An 18116-nucleotide genomic window follows, 5' to 3' on the forward strand; every position below is an offset into this window, starting at 1 on the left:
ATCCAGCAGGCATATAACATCCAAATAACACTTCTTACATCAATCATGAGCTTTATGAAGTGATGTGCTTCTAAACACATACGGTAACAGAAAAATAAAAGGTAGGCAGCTGTTAAAAGAACCAAGACACACTAGCTTTCCAATTTAGAGAGGTTTAACCTCCATTGAAACCATTTGCTTGTGCTGCTCCTAAGTGGTAAGCTACAGTCACAGATCTGTCAGATTTCAGTTGTGGCAGACAAAAAATAGGCATTGAGCAAATTTGTTGGATGGTACACAGTCCTTTTTTCCCATGGAAAGCCAACAGTGTGATACAGTTGAAATCTACAGAGGATGCTTTCTTTGAGCCTGTCTTTAATGTTGCATTGAACCAAAAGAACCTCAGAGATATTCTTCAACTGAAGTCTGACCAAAATTTGAGTCAATGTTATTGTTTTCATAAATCTGCTACAGCAGCTGAGAGATGTCAAAAAAATCTAATTTATTCAAACTTTAAACCTGTTGGACTAAAGTGGGCTGAGGGAATAGGAGGATTTGAGCCAGTTCAGCTCTGGTCAAAATCTGCTCAGAAAAAGCACCTCAGGGAATGGAAGGCTGTTTTCTCATATCTTTGCAACACAGATTGCAGAAATGGCAATGAGAGCTGGCGCTTATGGGAGCTGTGAATTTGTGCATTTGCTGCCATCGGTGACAAATATCAAAGGGTTAGAATGACACAGGCACAGGTTCTTCACATCTACAGCAGTGGGGACTGTGGGAAAATGTAAATGTGTATTTAATGGAGTGTGCCACTAAAAATCTATAGTTTGGAAATCAATGGCTCAGCTTTGGCTTGAAAATCAGCTCTGATGCTGCTGCTGCATGACAACAGCTGTAGTCAGGCCTCCACAAAGAGACCTCTGTACATACAGGAGGTGACTATTTAAAGAAAGAGAAAGATGTTTTAATTCATTCATTCAGGACGTGTGTCATGAGTTGCATACCTTAAGTGAATAATTCCAAGCAACAATATTCAGAGATTGGTTGATATTTTTAACGTGTAGCAGGGAGAATTCTTCCATCCACACTAAGCATTTAACTCAACTCTTACTTTCCTGAATGGACATGAGTTGAGGCAATTTGGAGGTGGAGGTTAGGCGTGTTGCTTTTTATAAAAAAAACACACACAGTAACCTCTGGGATACTTCTACACACATACAATAGTTTAGTGTTTGGTATGAACTGCTCATCTAAGAGGCTGGATACAACCCTCATGAGCTCATTTGTTGATGCTAGTGTACATGTTAACTTTAATAAAATCATCTTGCTCCCAATTGGGCATAACTGTATTAATAATGATTACCCTGTCTGTCTCTCTCCATCTCTTTCCATGTTTCTTTTCCCTCAGGAGAATACGTAGTGATGACAACATATTTCCATTTGAAAAGGAAAATTGGCTATTTTGTGATTCAAACCTACCTTCCGTGCATCATGACTGTCATACTGTCTCAGGTCTCCTTCTGGCTAAACAGAGAGTCGGTTCCAGCGCGCACTGTATTTGGTGAGTGCCATCTTGTGTTTTTAATCGAACTCATACATCATTCATTGAACAGCTTGGACAATTTAGGGTGGGGTGCTTTACAAGGGAAGGGTTTATACGAGTTTTTCATGAAATAATCAAATTCTGCATATACTGTAACAATGCAGAAGCCCAAGATTGGAGGAGTTATGAGTTATCAAGTGCTTGAATTTGATGAGATGCATTAGCCAGACATAAGTAAAGCTTAGGTTCATCACTTTATCTGGAGCTGCCAAACCATTTAAAACTGTGAAAACATAGAGCTTCCGACTCCCCAAAATGCTCCAGTCCAGTAATAAAGCCTGCCATCAAGGTAATGTGGATTTGGACTCCCTAAGATGAAGGCACTCAGATGATGTCATCACTTTGACCCCAGGGCACCCCTTTGGTCCCCACCCACCCCCCCAAATGCTTTTATCACATTATTAATCTGATCCTGCTTCTGTAAATGCAAACACTAGTCACAGTGAGTACTTTTAAGGTGGGTGACCTGATAGCCGAGTGGCTGGGGAACACTGTAATGGCATATAGCAAATGGTCCAGGTCTCTTTCTCCCTCTCACCTGTCATGATCAAGTCAAAAAGCCCCAAATAAATCTTTAAACTGTCAAGTATAAAAAGGAACACGTTGGTCAATGAAGATGTTTAACTGATTTGTTAACCACACAACAGCCAGTCTGTTTCAAATTCTAGTGAGCACTAGCCAAATTTAGATAAAACAGTCTTAACAACTCATATTCTCCCTCCAAAGTTTATCTTAATATGTCAGACTGCATATTGTGCAGTGGTGGAACAAAATGAATTCAATAAGTTAGAAAAAAAAAATAGGAGGCAGGAACCCAATTTCTTACTTATTCCTATAAAACGGTGCCAGTGTTAATAAACACCACAAGAAAGCAATCAAGTCAAAGCTCATAAGTCAGTAGCCCTTTGATTTAATATGAAATATAGGCATTTGCCTAGTTGCAGATGTGACACTTGACTTGATGTTTTCTTAACTGTGCCATAATTAACAATAATAGGTTAAATTTTCTATTGAATGCAAAGAATTCTGCTTAGTATCTGCTTAGATCACCCTGTACTTAAAGACAAAATATAATTTTCCTTCATTCATTGTTATTGTACTGCATGATCTCTAAAAGTGCCCTTTAATCTGGGGTTTGATTAGGAATATGAAGCACATATGTACATTTACAAGTAGCATACATTGTACATTAGGTGTTGAGAGCATGCACAGCAAAGTAAATGAAGACCGTCCCCAGCTACCATACCTCCTTCACTTCTCCACAAACACACACCCCCAAGTATGTTTCCTTTGAACTCTCTTCTGGAGATCATTTCAGTCACAGAAGAAATTCCATTTTTAGAAAACAACTCCCATTAGGACAGAGTAGTAGTAATCAGAGTTGTTTTCTCAGTGGAATATTTGAATTGTTTACTGTGAAGTGCTTAGTTTCATGCAGTGGTATTTTGCGTTCTCACCATTGCACTGATCAGCTGTGGTAATGGCCCTTCTGTTGAGCCCTTTATGTGTTATTACAGCTATCAGCAACTAAATTGGTTTATCATTTTTGTTCCCTGGTAGTTGTATTTTGTAGGCATGACTAAACGGGTTTACATTTCCTCTGACAATTAATCATTGTGCTAATACAGACAACTTTCTGCACATAATTATAAAGAAACATGGTACCCAGTTTAAATGGTGGAACATAGCTCGGTTATGCAAATCAATCATTTTTTTTCCTTAAAGTGAATAATTACAGTTCAGTCTTTCTGTCACAGTTCTAATTCCTCACCCATGTTCCATTGGAATGAGTTGATTAACTGATTCTCCAACACAGTATTCCTTTTTAGAGCCTCCTGTGCATTCATCTTTTTCACAAGAAATAGTCTGGAACAGATGAAGTAATTGTTTTTCTGTGGTTGGATGAGCGGTCATTGTCCGAGCCACATTTCATTCCCGACCACGCTGACTGTAAATGCTGGGGTGTGAAACGATCTGTGAATGTTTCAAAGTTCATGTGGCTGGGGATTTCCACATTAATTAATTTCAGAAGGTGGAGGTTTGCTGTTCACTCACACATGGGATATAATTTACTGGAATTAAATGTATGCTGGGCCACAGCATGTCTGTTTGTGTGTAAGTTAAGGGAACGTTTCTATTTTCTACAACTTGGCAGAGAAATGACATAGTTTAAGAGTACTAATAAATGATGAATTATTTTAACAACTGCAGTTTCCCCAAAGTTGAACCAACAAGACTGCCCCACTGTGAAATGTTTACAAGCTTCAACTTTGATTCTGTAGATTATGCAAAGCTCTGCAATGCAAAGGACTTGATCGCGCTTTTTAGTGTACAAGTATGAATCCAAACATAATTTAGAATATTGATTCAAAACCAGACAATCTCTCTAATGTTTTAGTTTTATAGCGACAGCAGACAGTTCAGTTTAAAGCCTTTTCTTAAATCTCAAGGGAGAAGCTGATAACTAAAGATGCAAACTTTGGCTTAAGTTGTTGGAAAAAAAATTAACCTTTAACTATTTCCTTAAAAAAAAAAAAAAAAAAAAAAAGGAACCAGTTGACTAATCTCTTTATTCTGTCCTCAGGTGTCACCACTGTCCTAACCATGACCACCCTGAGCATCAGTGCTAGAAACTCCCTGCCTAAGGTGGCCTATGCCACTGCCATGGACTGGTTCATGGCTGTGTGCTATGCCTTTGTCTTCTCTGCCTTGATTGAGTTTGCCACAGTCAACTACTTCACCAAGCGCAGCTGGGCGTGGGATGGGAAAAAAGAGGGCATGGAAATAAGGGTGAGTGGCTCTATATTTTACAGATTAAATTTCATTTAAAAAACAAAAAACACTTTCGTCTTAGTGCACAACATTAACAATTGCACTTTGGGATTGTCACACAGAAATCCCTATGGCACTTTTGTTTTTTTTTCCTTATAACATTTAAATCATTTTTATTTGATAACTTGGTTAAAAAAATCTCCAAGTTTCTTAGAGGGTCATCATTTTACCAAAGAAAGGGATGAGGACTTTGGAAACACTGATAGAAAGTTCCCTCTTAGAGCCGGGAGTACTCTATAAAGACTATAAAGAGACCTTTTATTTATTCATCAGCAGCCAAATGGAACAGGGACAGTGGGGCGGAACAGGGAGAGCAGAAACAGAGGTAAACTTCCTCAGACATTGGCCCTGATTTACAATGGCAGCATATGTTCAACTCTCGTCTAAAAAAACAGTGCGAACTTGTTTTACAAAGAAAAGCACAGCACACTATAGACACTGTTTTTAAAAGTGAGGATGCAGTATGTAAAAATCAGTACCTGAGGCCGACGTCCAACTGTTGACAGCATATAGAGGATTGATTTATAAAAAATATGGGCTGCCTGTGTATTTTTGAAGACACGGTGCAGAGTTTCCAGAATATGGCCACTGAATGTCGTTGCAGGAGCTCAGACAAGTTGCTGAAGCTGAGTAAAGTTTGCAATAAATCTTATGATAACCACAGATCTTTAATTTGAATAATTTCTGATGTTTTATAACGGATGATCACATCAAATGAAAAAAGATTAGCGGCATGAGATGGCATCAGAGCAGGCACAGAGAGGCAAAGAGGAAAATGTAACCATTTGATCCTGTGCTGAATGTCTGAAACACTCCAGCTTCTCTTGAAATAATTTAGTGGTAGCATCCGCTTCAGAAGGCTCATTAGTCCAGTAATGAATGGAACAAATTAGAAGTGTGGCTGTTCACCATATACATCACATTAATGACAGAATCAGGTTTTGATAGTCTAGTGGGGTTTGATTGAAGGTTCAGAGAAATCGGCTATGAAATGAAAATAAAATGTTTCCATCCTGCTGGCAGTCAATAATCAATGGTTTGCCTATGCGTTTTTGAGATGTTATGAGATCATCGCATGTTTCTGAAAGGATTTTGAAGAAGTAACAGAAAAACTGATTTTGTGTACAATTTGCAGAACCACATGTGGGGTTTAATATGCCACTGATTACTGACAGCAAGAGAGCTGTGTCTTGCATTTGAATGTCAGATCTTAGAACATAAAGTGCAGAAAACATACTATCCATATTTTTTCTAGTACTTTACACTTTACTTTCTGTACATATAAAGGTCATTTGGGTAATTTTGAGACATATGCCTACGTAGGCTTCCTGCCTCCTTCAACTTCCACCAGCTCCATGAAGTCCCTTTTACGTGGCCATGTCAGACTCTGCTAGTAGACATGCTCAAAGTTAAAATGCTCCATGCATCTCAATGCTTCAGCCTGCTCTGAATGTCATTACTTTCTCTTACACTTAAACTTACTTACAAATGAAACCTGCAGAGCCAGGCAGCCAATCAGAAGAGAGTAGGCTCAGGGGCTCAGAAGCAGGGCAGGAGCTAAAATATATAGATCAAAAAAAAAATAATATAGATCCAAAAGGAGTGCAGTGATCTGCTTACAAATAAATCTATGGTAAAAACGATGGCCTTCTGAGAAGCTTGTGAAAAACAGAAGACATAAATGCAAAGTGTTGTGAAACTGCCCCCGTGGTTTTGTGACTGCTGATAAACTTTGCTATACCACAATATATATAAAAGCACTTCTGTCAGACACAGATGAAATGTAAAGAGAAACTTATTTCTTCTCTGACAGACAGCGCCATAAATCTATTTTCTGCTACTAATGTACAAACTGTTTGACACAATCAGTACAGCCTCTCCAGTTTTTTTATAGCTTGACATTTGGTCCTCTGAGTGATTGGCAGAAATGCTTATTGCTGCCACGGAACTTTTCAGTCGGTGAGGATAATTTGGAGCGTTACATTGCTGCAGAGTGGAGGGATCTTTTTTCTTTTCCTTTTCTTCCCTTTTGATGGCTCATCTTAATGGCAACAGCCTGGCCTGCATTCTCAGGGGCTGTGCTGAGCATGCAGTTGTCATGATAGATAAAAAAGAATGGGGTCATAGAGGGGGAGATGTGGCACTCCCATCACACTCCCTGCTGGAATGAGCTACTGGAAAGCAAAGCGATCAGACAGCACATACTTCATATTATAGAAAGAAAATGGAGCATATAGGGGTAACTTATATAAGGAAAAATGTCTGAGGAGAGGTTTTAAGCTTTTGAAAATGCAGTCACCAGTCATGAGGGTAGGGTTGCAGCCACCACTCCTACTGGAACCAAACGATGACTTCATCACCCTCGGGCTCCTTCTTTTTCTGGCCTCAAATGGATGACTGTAGACAAATCTATGTGCTCTAATTTACTTTGCTGGTTATGGAGCTTCTATGCCATTTTCTTCCGTTTTTGTCACCTAACATTCTGTTTGACAAGCGATCTATGTAATTAGCTCTTCTCTCGCTGGCTCAAGGTGTGTTTATTACAGAAATTAGCCAGTCGGGTGTTTGGTTGGAATGAAAGCCTGCGTATTTTTGGCACTCTGTGACACTTGATTGGACACTACTGTGTTAGATATTATGTGCTGCTTTCTTCAGCAGAGGCAGGAGCCCTGACTGTTTGTACAGTGTATTTCTCTGCTGGAGCCAAGTAGTGATCAGAGTTTCACATGTACCCACACCTGCAGCAGAAATGACTACATCTACAGAGAGTTTAGTGGAATAATTTGGAAAGCACAGGCTGTCATCATGTTCTGTGTCACTATGACAATGCTACTCCACTGAACAACAAAGAATGTGTAACTGTCAGACTGAGGAAAGTAAACTTTCTTCTGGAAGTTTGATGTACTCAGGTGGAAAGTTGAGCTGCCATTTCTGGAGGCATCTTGTTATTAGTTTTGTTTGATGAGTTTTTCCACACCTGTGTTTTTTGGAATAGAGGTGTTGTTACGCTTGATTATTTGCCTCTTGGGAAGCTTCATCTCGCTGCTACAATGGGGACTAACCTCTGTAATGCTGCAAGATGACGTGGTTATACCGGACCAATCATACTAAACCATAATTTAATTGCAAATAAGTGCGCCACAACTGGATGCATAGGTTAATCAGTTCAACTTCTAAGCATGCTACCTTGTTAAAGAAGAAACACACAATAATGGGCCAAGGAGAAACAAAGGATTTACAGGAACAAGTGAAAGGGAAGCAAGTGTTTGCCAGAAGCAGTTTCTTTAAAATTTGTAATTTTTAATAGAGCCGACCGACAGGTAATCCATAACGCCACAATCAAAAGTTCCAAAAAAACGTGGCAGTGCCACTACAGAAACACAACACTTAAACAAAAAGAGAGACATTGTGGCTTTAAATACACTGCCTGCACGCTCACACCCACATGCTTACATACTTGAGGCTATTAAATATGCCAACCCTTCATCTCCAATCTTACAGAGAGGCAGACTGTCACAAGGTCCAGTTATACGCACACATGCACAAACAACAGGACACAGCGAGACACAATTACCCCTAGGATACTTAATAACCCTCAAAAAGAAATTCTGATGCAACAATTTGCAGAAGTTACAAAGACAAGGTCAGTAGATGCATTGTATTTGGGGTGTTTTTGCCTCCAGCCAGCCAAATGACTTTGAACAGTGCACAAAAATCTTTGGCCAGAAGTAAATTATTTGCTGCATTATAATTGGTTCATCCAAACATGTATACAGCCCTATGACACATGCAGCCTCGCAAATAATCACACCTAAATTATTGCAGAGAACAAAGCAGCTAAAAAGCAACAGAACATTGCTTCAGTCTGAGTCTGTGTGTCAGGTTACTGTGCAAAGAACAAATCTAATGGCAAATACTTAGGGGTTTAGGAGACTATGATTGAGGTCATATAACATGGTAGTTATTTACCTTTTCTGCTGACATAAGCTATCATTGTGATAGAAGAGGCTTGTGGTGCGTTAGATGTGGAAAGATCAGTATCATGGTAAAGTATCTGGTTATCTGGGGGCATTAGTGTGACGACTCCATTCTCTCTGCTCAAATTGACTTGAGCTAGTACCCCCTCTGTGCAGCGGTTCATTTCCTCTGTTTAATGCAATCAACTGTCTGCCAGCTTTGTTGGCTCTACACAAGCACTGCTGTTGTTGCAGAAGACCTTGAAGGATCAGACTTATCTGTTCCATTTGGGGAGAAAACACTTACACATATTTTCTCATCAATCCTGCTCCATCACTTTGGACCACTGGGCTGGGGCTTAACAACAAGTAAACAACATCTCTGTGATCGACTGCCAATTTTCCAGTGCTTGTTGCATCTGACTATAAGAAGTGGTATCCAGGTGAATTTCATGCACATAGTCACACTGACAAAAATATGTACATGTCTTGTGAAATGCAAAACTATTTCTGCCTCCGTGTGTGAGTGTATGTGAATATTGAGGAGAAAGACCAAACAAAACATTTGGTGATGAGCTGTGTGCTGAAAGAGATCTACCGTGAAGCATTTCAGAAGAGGGGGCATTAGTTATGCTAATTAAAAAAGATGGAGTGAAGGGAAAAAGGAAGGAAAATTAAATGAAGCTGAAAAAGTAGAGCAGAAATTAAAGCTGGGCTCAAAGCTAAAGTGAAAACAGGGAGCACTGAAAGTGAAACTCTGTTACATGACACACTCTGCTTTTAGTTTTGCAGCAGATCTTAAAATGGCCACAGTAAAGTTGAACGGTGTGAAGGAAATTACCAGAGCACAGACTCACACACACTGCATGCCACACAGGAAACTAAAACTCTGCCCAGTAATCAATCTTAGTGCCCTACTTGTTCTCCCGCATCTTACCGTGAGCTGTACTGCACAAGCCTGACAGGACTCTCTAGTGATGCAAGTTTAGTTATCCGAGTTCCAATTTAGCAAGTAAAATTCTGTCTCCCTGTGTGATTTCAATATGAAAGACAGTCTAATGATTTTTCTCCAGTTGCGGGAAGACGGCAGTCTCTTCAGCCAGCTTTATCACACGCAGCCTTTGTCGTGTTTGTTTTATGCCAGGCTGTATGCCTGAAGAGGCTTGGCTTCTCTCATTGATACAGTTTGTCAGACGTGTTTTCAGGCACTATTATTTTGCTTTGTTTCTAATCCTGCTCTGTGCTGCTACTGCTACTGTTAGCAGTATCAGACGCCAGTCCAGCCTGGTTCTGCAACAATGCAAAATATAACTGTTCCTATTTTCACAACCTGAGATAATTTTGTCATGAATTTTTTATCATGACCTTTCCTTTTTGCAATCCAGATTTGTATGATGCAGATTTGACAATAGTGTAAAATGTTCAAAAGTACTTCCAGCTAGAAACTGATGATTAGAGTTTGTGAGATGGGTAATTTTAATATAATTGGTAAACTTTTTTCTTTTCTACTTTTCTTTTCAGGAACCGTTTCAGGCTAACATGGCCAGGATTAAAGATATGGTTAGGCTTTTGTTTTGTTCTTGTGTGTGTCGTGTCTCGTGGTGTTGCTTCTATTTCCTCTTTATGAGTTCAAATGGAAGTATTGTTGAGTCTGGTGCTTCACTCCTGACAACCTTTACTTTACTGCCTTCTTCCTTTTCAGAGAAGAGAATCTGAGACTTTGACCAAAAAGGCAAACAACACCTTCAACATTGTTGGAACCACCTATGCCATCAACGTGGCTAAAGACCAAGGCTTAACGACCATTTCCAAGAGTGCCACTGCACCATCAGCCAAACATTCCTATCTGCATAAAATGGTTGACCCCTACGAAGAAGCCAAGAAATCCTACAACCGTGTCAGCAAAGTGGACAAAATCTCACGCATTATTTTCCCAGTCCTGTTCTTCATCTTCAACTTAGGTTACTGGGCTACATACGTCAACAGGAAGCCCGCAATCATGAAGGCAAACAACCTAAACTGAATTTGACCAAATGCTAAGCTTGATCTGGGTTCAAGGGTAGACAGGTTTGCAGGAGGCCAAGTCCATTACATCTTATTGTGTGTGTATGTGTGTGCGCGCATGTTCTGTGCGTCTGTTTTTTCTTAAGCATTTGATATTTTGCACGTCTGTGTGTAGATGGAAGGCCAAATTTGAACATACAGTAGATTCACATATAGTGGTGGACCTTGGAGGAAGCACATCGTCACATCAGTTCTGTGTTTGTGTAGCATTTCTGTTCTCCTCTCCACTCTTAGCTCTGGCCCTGTTCCCTGTTGTGAATAACCAAGCGTTCCTTTGTTGTATCTTGATTGCTTGCCGTTTCGTAGAGTAGTCAAATTGTGTTTCCACTATGTTTTGACATGTTTCCGCTTTGCTTATAATAAGTTAGAGCGAGCATGCATTTGAAGTTTTCATTGTAGTTCATTACCAGTGATAAGGTTTTGACACATCCATCGAGTTGACAACATGCATGCACACATGCACACAGATACACAGTGATGCATCAGAAAATGGCAGCAGAGCCATTCATTGGTCGCTTTACTGTGCTCTGTTAGCTGGGGGCAGGCTGTATAGTTCCATAGGAACATCATTAATAATCGTCAGTGTCTGGCCTTCAGCTCCCGCTGAATCTCAACACTCTCGATGCAGTATCATCTGGAATTGCTTTCGCGTCTCATGGGGCTGCCTGTACATTTTCTAGTCCAGTTGCTCTTATTGTTTTAACTAGAGTATGTTCAATGACATAAAAGCTATGTGCCTTGGTAAATACACATCATAAAGAAAATGGCTTTGACATGCTTACACTTAGAACACACATATGCACAAAGGTCTGTGTGTATATGACATGTAAACATTTAGGCTTCAGGCTCCAGACACAGTGGCTGTGCCCCACCCATGGCCACCAAGTAGAAAAATTACCCATTAGTATGGAAGGGTAACAGACCTTTCTGTGTGAAGCAAAGAGATTAAAAGAATCCAATGTAGTAAAGAATTATCATGTGCATTTATTTCATAACATGCCACCTCATTACCTCAGACCGAAGAAGATCGGAATTCTGAATTACAGTTAATAGTGTTGTATGATTTCCTTTGAAATGCAAGTGATACTAAATGTTTTGCACATCAAATCATTCCAGACACTGTTATTTTTATCTAGTGCATTGTGGGCAAGCATCCTGATTTGTTTTAGCACATCAGTCACTGTAGCCGTTACATTTTTTTCTGCATTCTTGCCTTGCCATAAGCAAGATTTTGATCATTGTGTAGTTCTGCAGTTTGCCCTTTTATACATTGTTGTGTACAGTACATTGGTGTTCATTTTATTGTCTGCATATGCTGTGTTGTTTTCGTGTTTTGTAGTAGACAACTGTCATGTCACAGTCGTACAATGTTTCTAAACGAGGCTTAGAGATACTGTCATCTGTGGAGACAATGATACTGCAAAATTCTACAAGTTCAATACAAAAGACAGCTTGATTTATCAACAATATATAAATAAAATGATCAAGCCGATTCTCCCCCCCAACCCCCACCCCCACCCCACACACACACACCAGATTTTGTCTCCAGCTGAGGCAAGTGTCCCTAATTTTTGTGTAAATTTTTTTGTGTGACTTCTGTATTTATGTGTTGAATTTTGTATGTTTATACTGGTTATTGTTTTGTTACCGTCTTGTCAGACGCACTCACTTTTTCATCATCTTCTTCACCTTTTAATGGCCACTGTACCCAAGAACAAACAAGCAGTTCTTTATAATGTATCTTGTGATGCTTGTACTTTACAGCTGGCACAGAGGTCTGAAAGTGTTTTACCCTCTTTTTGCAATACACAGATTTTCAGTTGACTTAGAGCTGGCACTAGATTCATCTTAAATGACTGTAAAAAAAAAGAAAAAAAAGCCATTTCATATACCGGTATATATAGAGAGATACATGATTGCAGTGACTTCATTCAGTTCTGACCTTGCAAGACTGTTTCCTTCATGTTGCTTTACTACAATTTTAACAGTTTTGCTTCATTGCTCTTCATCCTCTAAAACCAGTTAATACTTGCTATAGGTAACAGGTACTCATCTCCAATTCATTCCATGATGATTACATGTGGTGACTGGTAGGAAGGTATGTAGGAGGACAGACTGACTCATTTTACCCTATCAAAAAAAGTTCATCCCATGTTTATGTGGACATAAAGAGAGACTCTAGTGCTTCTATTTGTATCAACATCTCCTGGTTTTTATACGCAAATACACGCATAAACCATAGCATAAAACCAGAGAGCTGATTGTTAGGGATACCTCCACAACACAGGTAACATGAATCAAACATTTTATGAACCGATCCTTTTTTTAAACTTTAATCATTTTGTCTTAAACTGATTCATCATACACATCTGTGGAGCCTGCTGGCTGCTTCTAATTCAGGATCTGATGACACACACCTCTAATGTTTATGTATGATTCCTCTGAGTAATGTGGTAGAGGTACTGTAGGTAAATAGTTCTAAGCTGAGTATTTGAAGCACCTGTCTCAAAAGCAGCCACCCTGAGTCATCTCAGTAATAAATAGCACCACTATGCCTAAAGGCTCTAGTCATAACAGTAACTGTATGGTGAGGTAACCAAAAGATGAATTCACATGGTGATTAAATGTGTGTTAGAACTGTTCAGTAGGGGAAATAAATCCAATTCATGTCAAAAAAGGGGATTGTAAGTCACTCATGAAATCAATATGTATGCTTATTTACAAAGTTATGCATAATAAATTGTCAACTTAGCCAAAATAGGACAGCGAATGTTCTTCTCACAAGCTATAGTAATCCTATGTTTTATGAAAAAAAAAATATGTATTTCAAGGCATTGTGAATTTTGTCAGTTTCTTATGATGTAAAATGGTCATCAGGATCTTTCATTTTGGAATCCATTGCTGATGTGACACTAGAATATGTAAAGATTGCTTCATTTATGTATCATTCAGTATGGTTTAATCTGTCTGAACTGGACTAATTTTATGTGTGTCTTACTTGTCTCACTTCTTTCTTTCTTTTAATTCCCATACTTGTATGTCTGTGGGTAACAAAAAAGGGAAAACACTTTCAGAGCATTAACATCCACTGCACTTAAACTGTTCAGTCTGGTGGCCCTAGTAATCATAACATCCAATAGTGTAAAGCTAATAGACAATTGACCAGTTTGAAAGTAGTAATTGTAGTAAAATTATTTGGAAGAGTATGCATGTAAATCTTGCATATTAGAAAGAAGTGATTCTAATATAGTAATTATGATTTTTTTTAAACATCTGTTTTTGATTAACAAGACTATTGTATTGTTGCCATTTAGGCTGTATTATGATCGTGTTATTCATATGGGAAAATGTTCCCTCACAGGGCCAGAGTTAACTTCAGCTGAAACATGTCATCCTATACAATACAGTATATTAAGACTATATTACTATATGAATATATTTATGCTATTCAGTACAGCATTAAATATTATATAAGTTTTATACAACATAAAATGTTCTACAGCATTAATGCACATATCTTGATGCGTAGAAAGCCGTAGACAAATAGATAAATTATTGAACAAAATGGAAACAATTCTAATTGCTCAGAATAGTGTTAATAAGTTGTGAATTTGTAGATATTGTGAAATCAATTCCAATAGTTTATGTGAATATTGATATGTCACGTCATTTATTTTTACATCTGATAAGTACTGCTGTCTACATTGAGCTCTGTAACACTACGTGTTATGGTATTATAAAGACGTACAGTAGAGATAATATTCATCGAGCTATTTACAGGATCTGTACCTTGTGTGCACTTTCAAACCTAACTGTGAATTAGCAACTGTCTGCAAGCAGAGTTGTACACACTGTGTTCTCTCTCCAGCAATTCCACTGCATGTCCCTACGCATTGAGAGATCAAAGACTTCCTCCACAAAGACAGCTCCGGGAACTTTGTGGACTTTGTGTTTTTGTTGGGAAGTTGCTCTCTGTAAGCTCAGTGACTGGACTCTGTATGTTGCCCTCTCTCGTTCATGTGCTTACTGTATGAGATGTAGCAAATGGAAATGGGGATTAAAAGGACGACGTATTTTGTCTTGGAGTTATGAGGCCCTTCTTGGTCGCATTCAATCCTCAAAGGTGCACATTTTCAGCCCAGTACACTCATCAGATGTTTCTCAAGTATTTTTGTCTCTTTCAATCTTTGTTGCTGCTGTGCATGCAAGTTCCTTTGTTTGTGCTGTTTACACTTTTAGTTATTAGTGCAAAAGCAGAGCAGAGGACATCCTACAGGGAACAGACATGCTGTACACATTCAAATCACAACACACATGAAATCTCTTGTGATATTTGACATAAAAATATGCAACTCAGCTGAGGCACACAATGTACAAGGCTCAACATGCAGATTTTATTAGAAGCTAGCTTACACTGTATAGCTAATATTGTGCCTCATTGGCACAGTTAACATTTTCACTCCTGCCAGCTGATAATTACTGATCAAATGTGACTGAATCCTTTGCTACAGGATCATATTTCCAAGTTTTCCTAAAAGTCACTTGTAGAAACACTGTACACTGCAGGTAGTCAGAGTAAAATATTTTAAGGCTGGCATGGTGAACTTTGGGCAGGGAGCAATATAATACACTGAACAAATGAATGAGGTTACATTGGGGAAAAAAGTAAATCTCCAGAGCCCTTATAAGAAAGCTGCCAAAAATTCCAACAACAACACGCTATGTTCTTTGTAGCATCAATAATATCATCATAAAATCAAACCTAGGTTTCCCAAACTGTTATGAGTCAGATAAATAGATCATGCAGGACCTTGATCAAAGCAGAGGGGGTTTAGATGTGAACATTACTGAGTGTTTTGACCACACATTGCTGAGCTGTTGTCCACATACTTTGAAGGTTGTCGTCTCCGTCTGGCTGCAGTCCAGTCCTGGTGCCCTGTAGATGCACAGGAACGCTCTAATGCTTTAAACTAAAACACCTCATTTTCCTCAGCATCCTGGAAATATGAGCTCCACATGTGGACATATAAGGTTGTTTTCTTGGTTGTGGTCACTATGACAAATGAAATTATCCATTATGCCGTTAGTGGTAACTGTTTTCACCAGCCTTTAGTGCTGTGATTTTGTGAGCCGACATGCTCTCCTACCTGATTTCTAACACAGAAAAAGAGCACAACTGAAAGACTGAAGTGATGGACACATTTCTAGTCGAGGTGAAGGCTTCTACCAGCAAATTAACTCTATAGACAGGAGAAAATGTGAATCGAATCACAATGACGTACCAATGAATGTTTAATTTCAGAAAAATTCCCACTTAAGAGCACACAAATTATTCATGCAAGAGAAAACAATAATGCAATCATTTAACGGTGTAATTCATCCAAACTGATGACCTGGTTAATTACAGTAAGACAATAGATGCTATACATGCATGCACAGGCTAATGTCTCTCTCTGACATAAAGTCAGTATTGTGAGGAAAAGAACTCAGTGATGAAAAAGGGACGCTGTGGTAAACGAGGAAGCTTATCTTATCTCCAGTGACATATAAATAAGGAAGATGTGGGCCCACTCCGTTAGGGAAACCTAGTTTTAAGGCTTTGTTTTAACTTTTGTTAACAACTATGTGTCCAACTTTCTTTTACCAGGGTTCATTTGTGGGGCAGCTGTCTCCAGCCTTTTGGTCCAGGAACTGCCGTTACTTACAGTGAATTAAGTTAAAGTGCTTTCATGCATTCGATAGTGTAACTGAGTGTTTGGGAAAATACACAACCAGATTTCAGTTAATGAAAAACATTACAAGGAACACTCAAGCTCCTAGTGATAGTCTGCTTCATCAAAAGACACTCAGGGGAGTCTTCAATCTTACAGACATGCAGCACAGCACACAGGGTGATAACATTACAATGAAGCGAGCTGAGGGTCACTTACGCTGCGGTTCAAAAGGTGCAGAAGCACATCTAAACATTTTAACCAGCCAACTCAGATGGAACAGATGACTGCAGAATACACAACCTTGTAAGCCGAGGGCCTCGTCACCGCCTGCAAACTCAACACAGCAAGATAGACAACCATAATGAACACCACCATTTGGATGTCAGATTAGACAACCAAATGTAAGACTATCTACAATCCACCAACGCAAGGATGACACCAGCCACTATGTGAGCACTGACAACAAAGCACCTCCAGCTGTTCCCTGCAGGGACTGAACTATCTAATAATAGAGATGCAAAATTTCAATCCAGCAATATAACAGCAGCAAGAGGCAAACACATGTCAACGGCTGCATGGAACAGATGATCAACACTGCAAAATCCTTTACAACATTAACTATATTGTCATCCAGGAGGTGACCTCAGTTGGATGTTGAGAAAAAGTGCATCCAAGTGCAACAATCTACACATGGGTAAGACAGAAAAACAAATAATGTGACATTAAGGGTCCCGAGCACAGGATACACTACCATCTAGTGATGATGTTTCAGAGTACATCCAACTACACAGCTTTCCATCGAGGCATAAAAGACAGGGTTGGAAATAAGCACCTGGCACTTGCAAACTGGGGGCAGGTGTGTATGGTGGGTGGATGAATTTACTCTACCTATACAAGCCACAAAGGTGGAGAAGTAAAAGTAGCTGATTTAAAATAAATACGCTGATAAAAGTAGCATGATTTGTGACATTACGGATTGAACAGAGAGTCTGCTTGTTTGGACTTGCCTGGACACCTTAACAAGAAGACACAGGGTTACCTGGTGGACCGTGGACAGACATATAATGACACAACTGTGACTTTTTAGCACTAGAAGCCCAAAGACGGCATGTTTCAGCAAAACACACAAAAGAAATGAAAAAAGAAACAAAAGAAGCCCTGCCAAGGAGTCCAGGTAAGACAACCAATACTACAGCACACTCATTATACCTGTAGGCTTGTTTTAACATTCAGTTTCTCAGCCTTAACACCGTTTATTTTGGTGCTTCATGAGTTTGTTATATGGTTTGTGGATAAACACCATGTGAATGTGACGGCCTAGCTTTTAGTTTTTCCACAGAAACAACAATAAAATCATGGAAACAAAACAACACTCCTGTTTATACACTCAGAGCCAAAACGCTTACACCGCTGCCTCTATGTTTATCCAAACAACAAGAATAAGTAAACAAACCCAAATCAGTTTTGTAAACACTCACGAAGTTATGCTAGCAAGAGAAGTTCTTTCCTGCTAGCTGTTTGTGTTGTGACGCAGGCAGGTGACCGTCATGAAGAAGGACCGCCATGGTGGAAACTCCACACACAGTCGACTTACTCCATTTTGAAACTGCAGGTAAGCTAGTTAATATATATCTCCATATGTGAAGCGAGGGGAGCTGAGTGTCGGGTCACCAACAATGCGCACATTTTAAATGCAGCGCCTTTTTTTTATAAAGGAGGTGCGTTGAATATGTCCGCCAGCAAAGAGAGTGCGTCACAGGTGTTACTAATCACGGAGGCTGTAATCAGTCTGTATTGTTCACACCTGCGCGTCCTGCTATTCACACCTGCTGCTCTCAGTCTGCGCTGTTTGCACTTGACTTTTTATATCTGTACAGTTCACACTTAAACGTGTTCATTTCTGGTCCACTGCCTTTATCTGATATTATGGAAGTCTACAGTGGCCATGGTTGCAGTCCCGTTTAATCT

General features: G+C 39.4%; 1 protein-coding gene across 1 annotated transcript in view; it reads left to right on the forward strand.

Moving 5' to 3' along the window:
* The window catches only part of gabra3 (gamma-aminobutyric acid type A receptor subunit alpha3), a 31212-nt gene extending 20495 nt beyond the window's left edge, over positions 1-10717 (forward strand). The window contains exons 7-10 of the mRNA XM_028422209.1: positions 1388-1540; positions 4167-4372; positions 9892-9930; positions 10073-10717. Coding sequence (XP_028278010.1) covers positions 1388-1540; positions 4167-4372; positions 9892-9930; positions 10073-10393 — 719 coding nt within the window. The 3' untranslated portion in view covers positions 10394-10717. The remainder of the gene's footprint in view (positions 1-1387; positions 1541-4166; positions 4373-9891; positions 9931-10072) is intronic.
* The last annotated feature ends 7399 nt before the right edge of the window (positions 10718-18116 follow it).

The sequence above is a fragment of the Parambassis ranga genome, chromosome 14 (genome assembly GCF_900634625.1).
Source record: "Parambassis ranga chromosome 14, fParRan2.1, whole genome shotgun sequence".
In the NCBI taxonomy this organism is placed as follows: domain Eukaryota; kingdom Metazoa; phylum Chordata; class Actinopteri; family Ambassidae; genus Parambassis; species Parambassis ranga.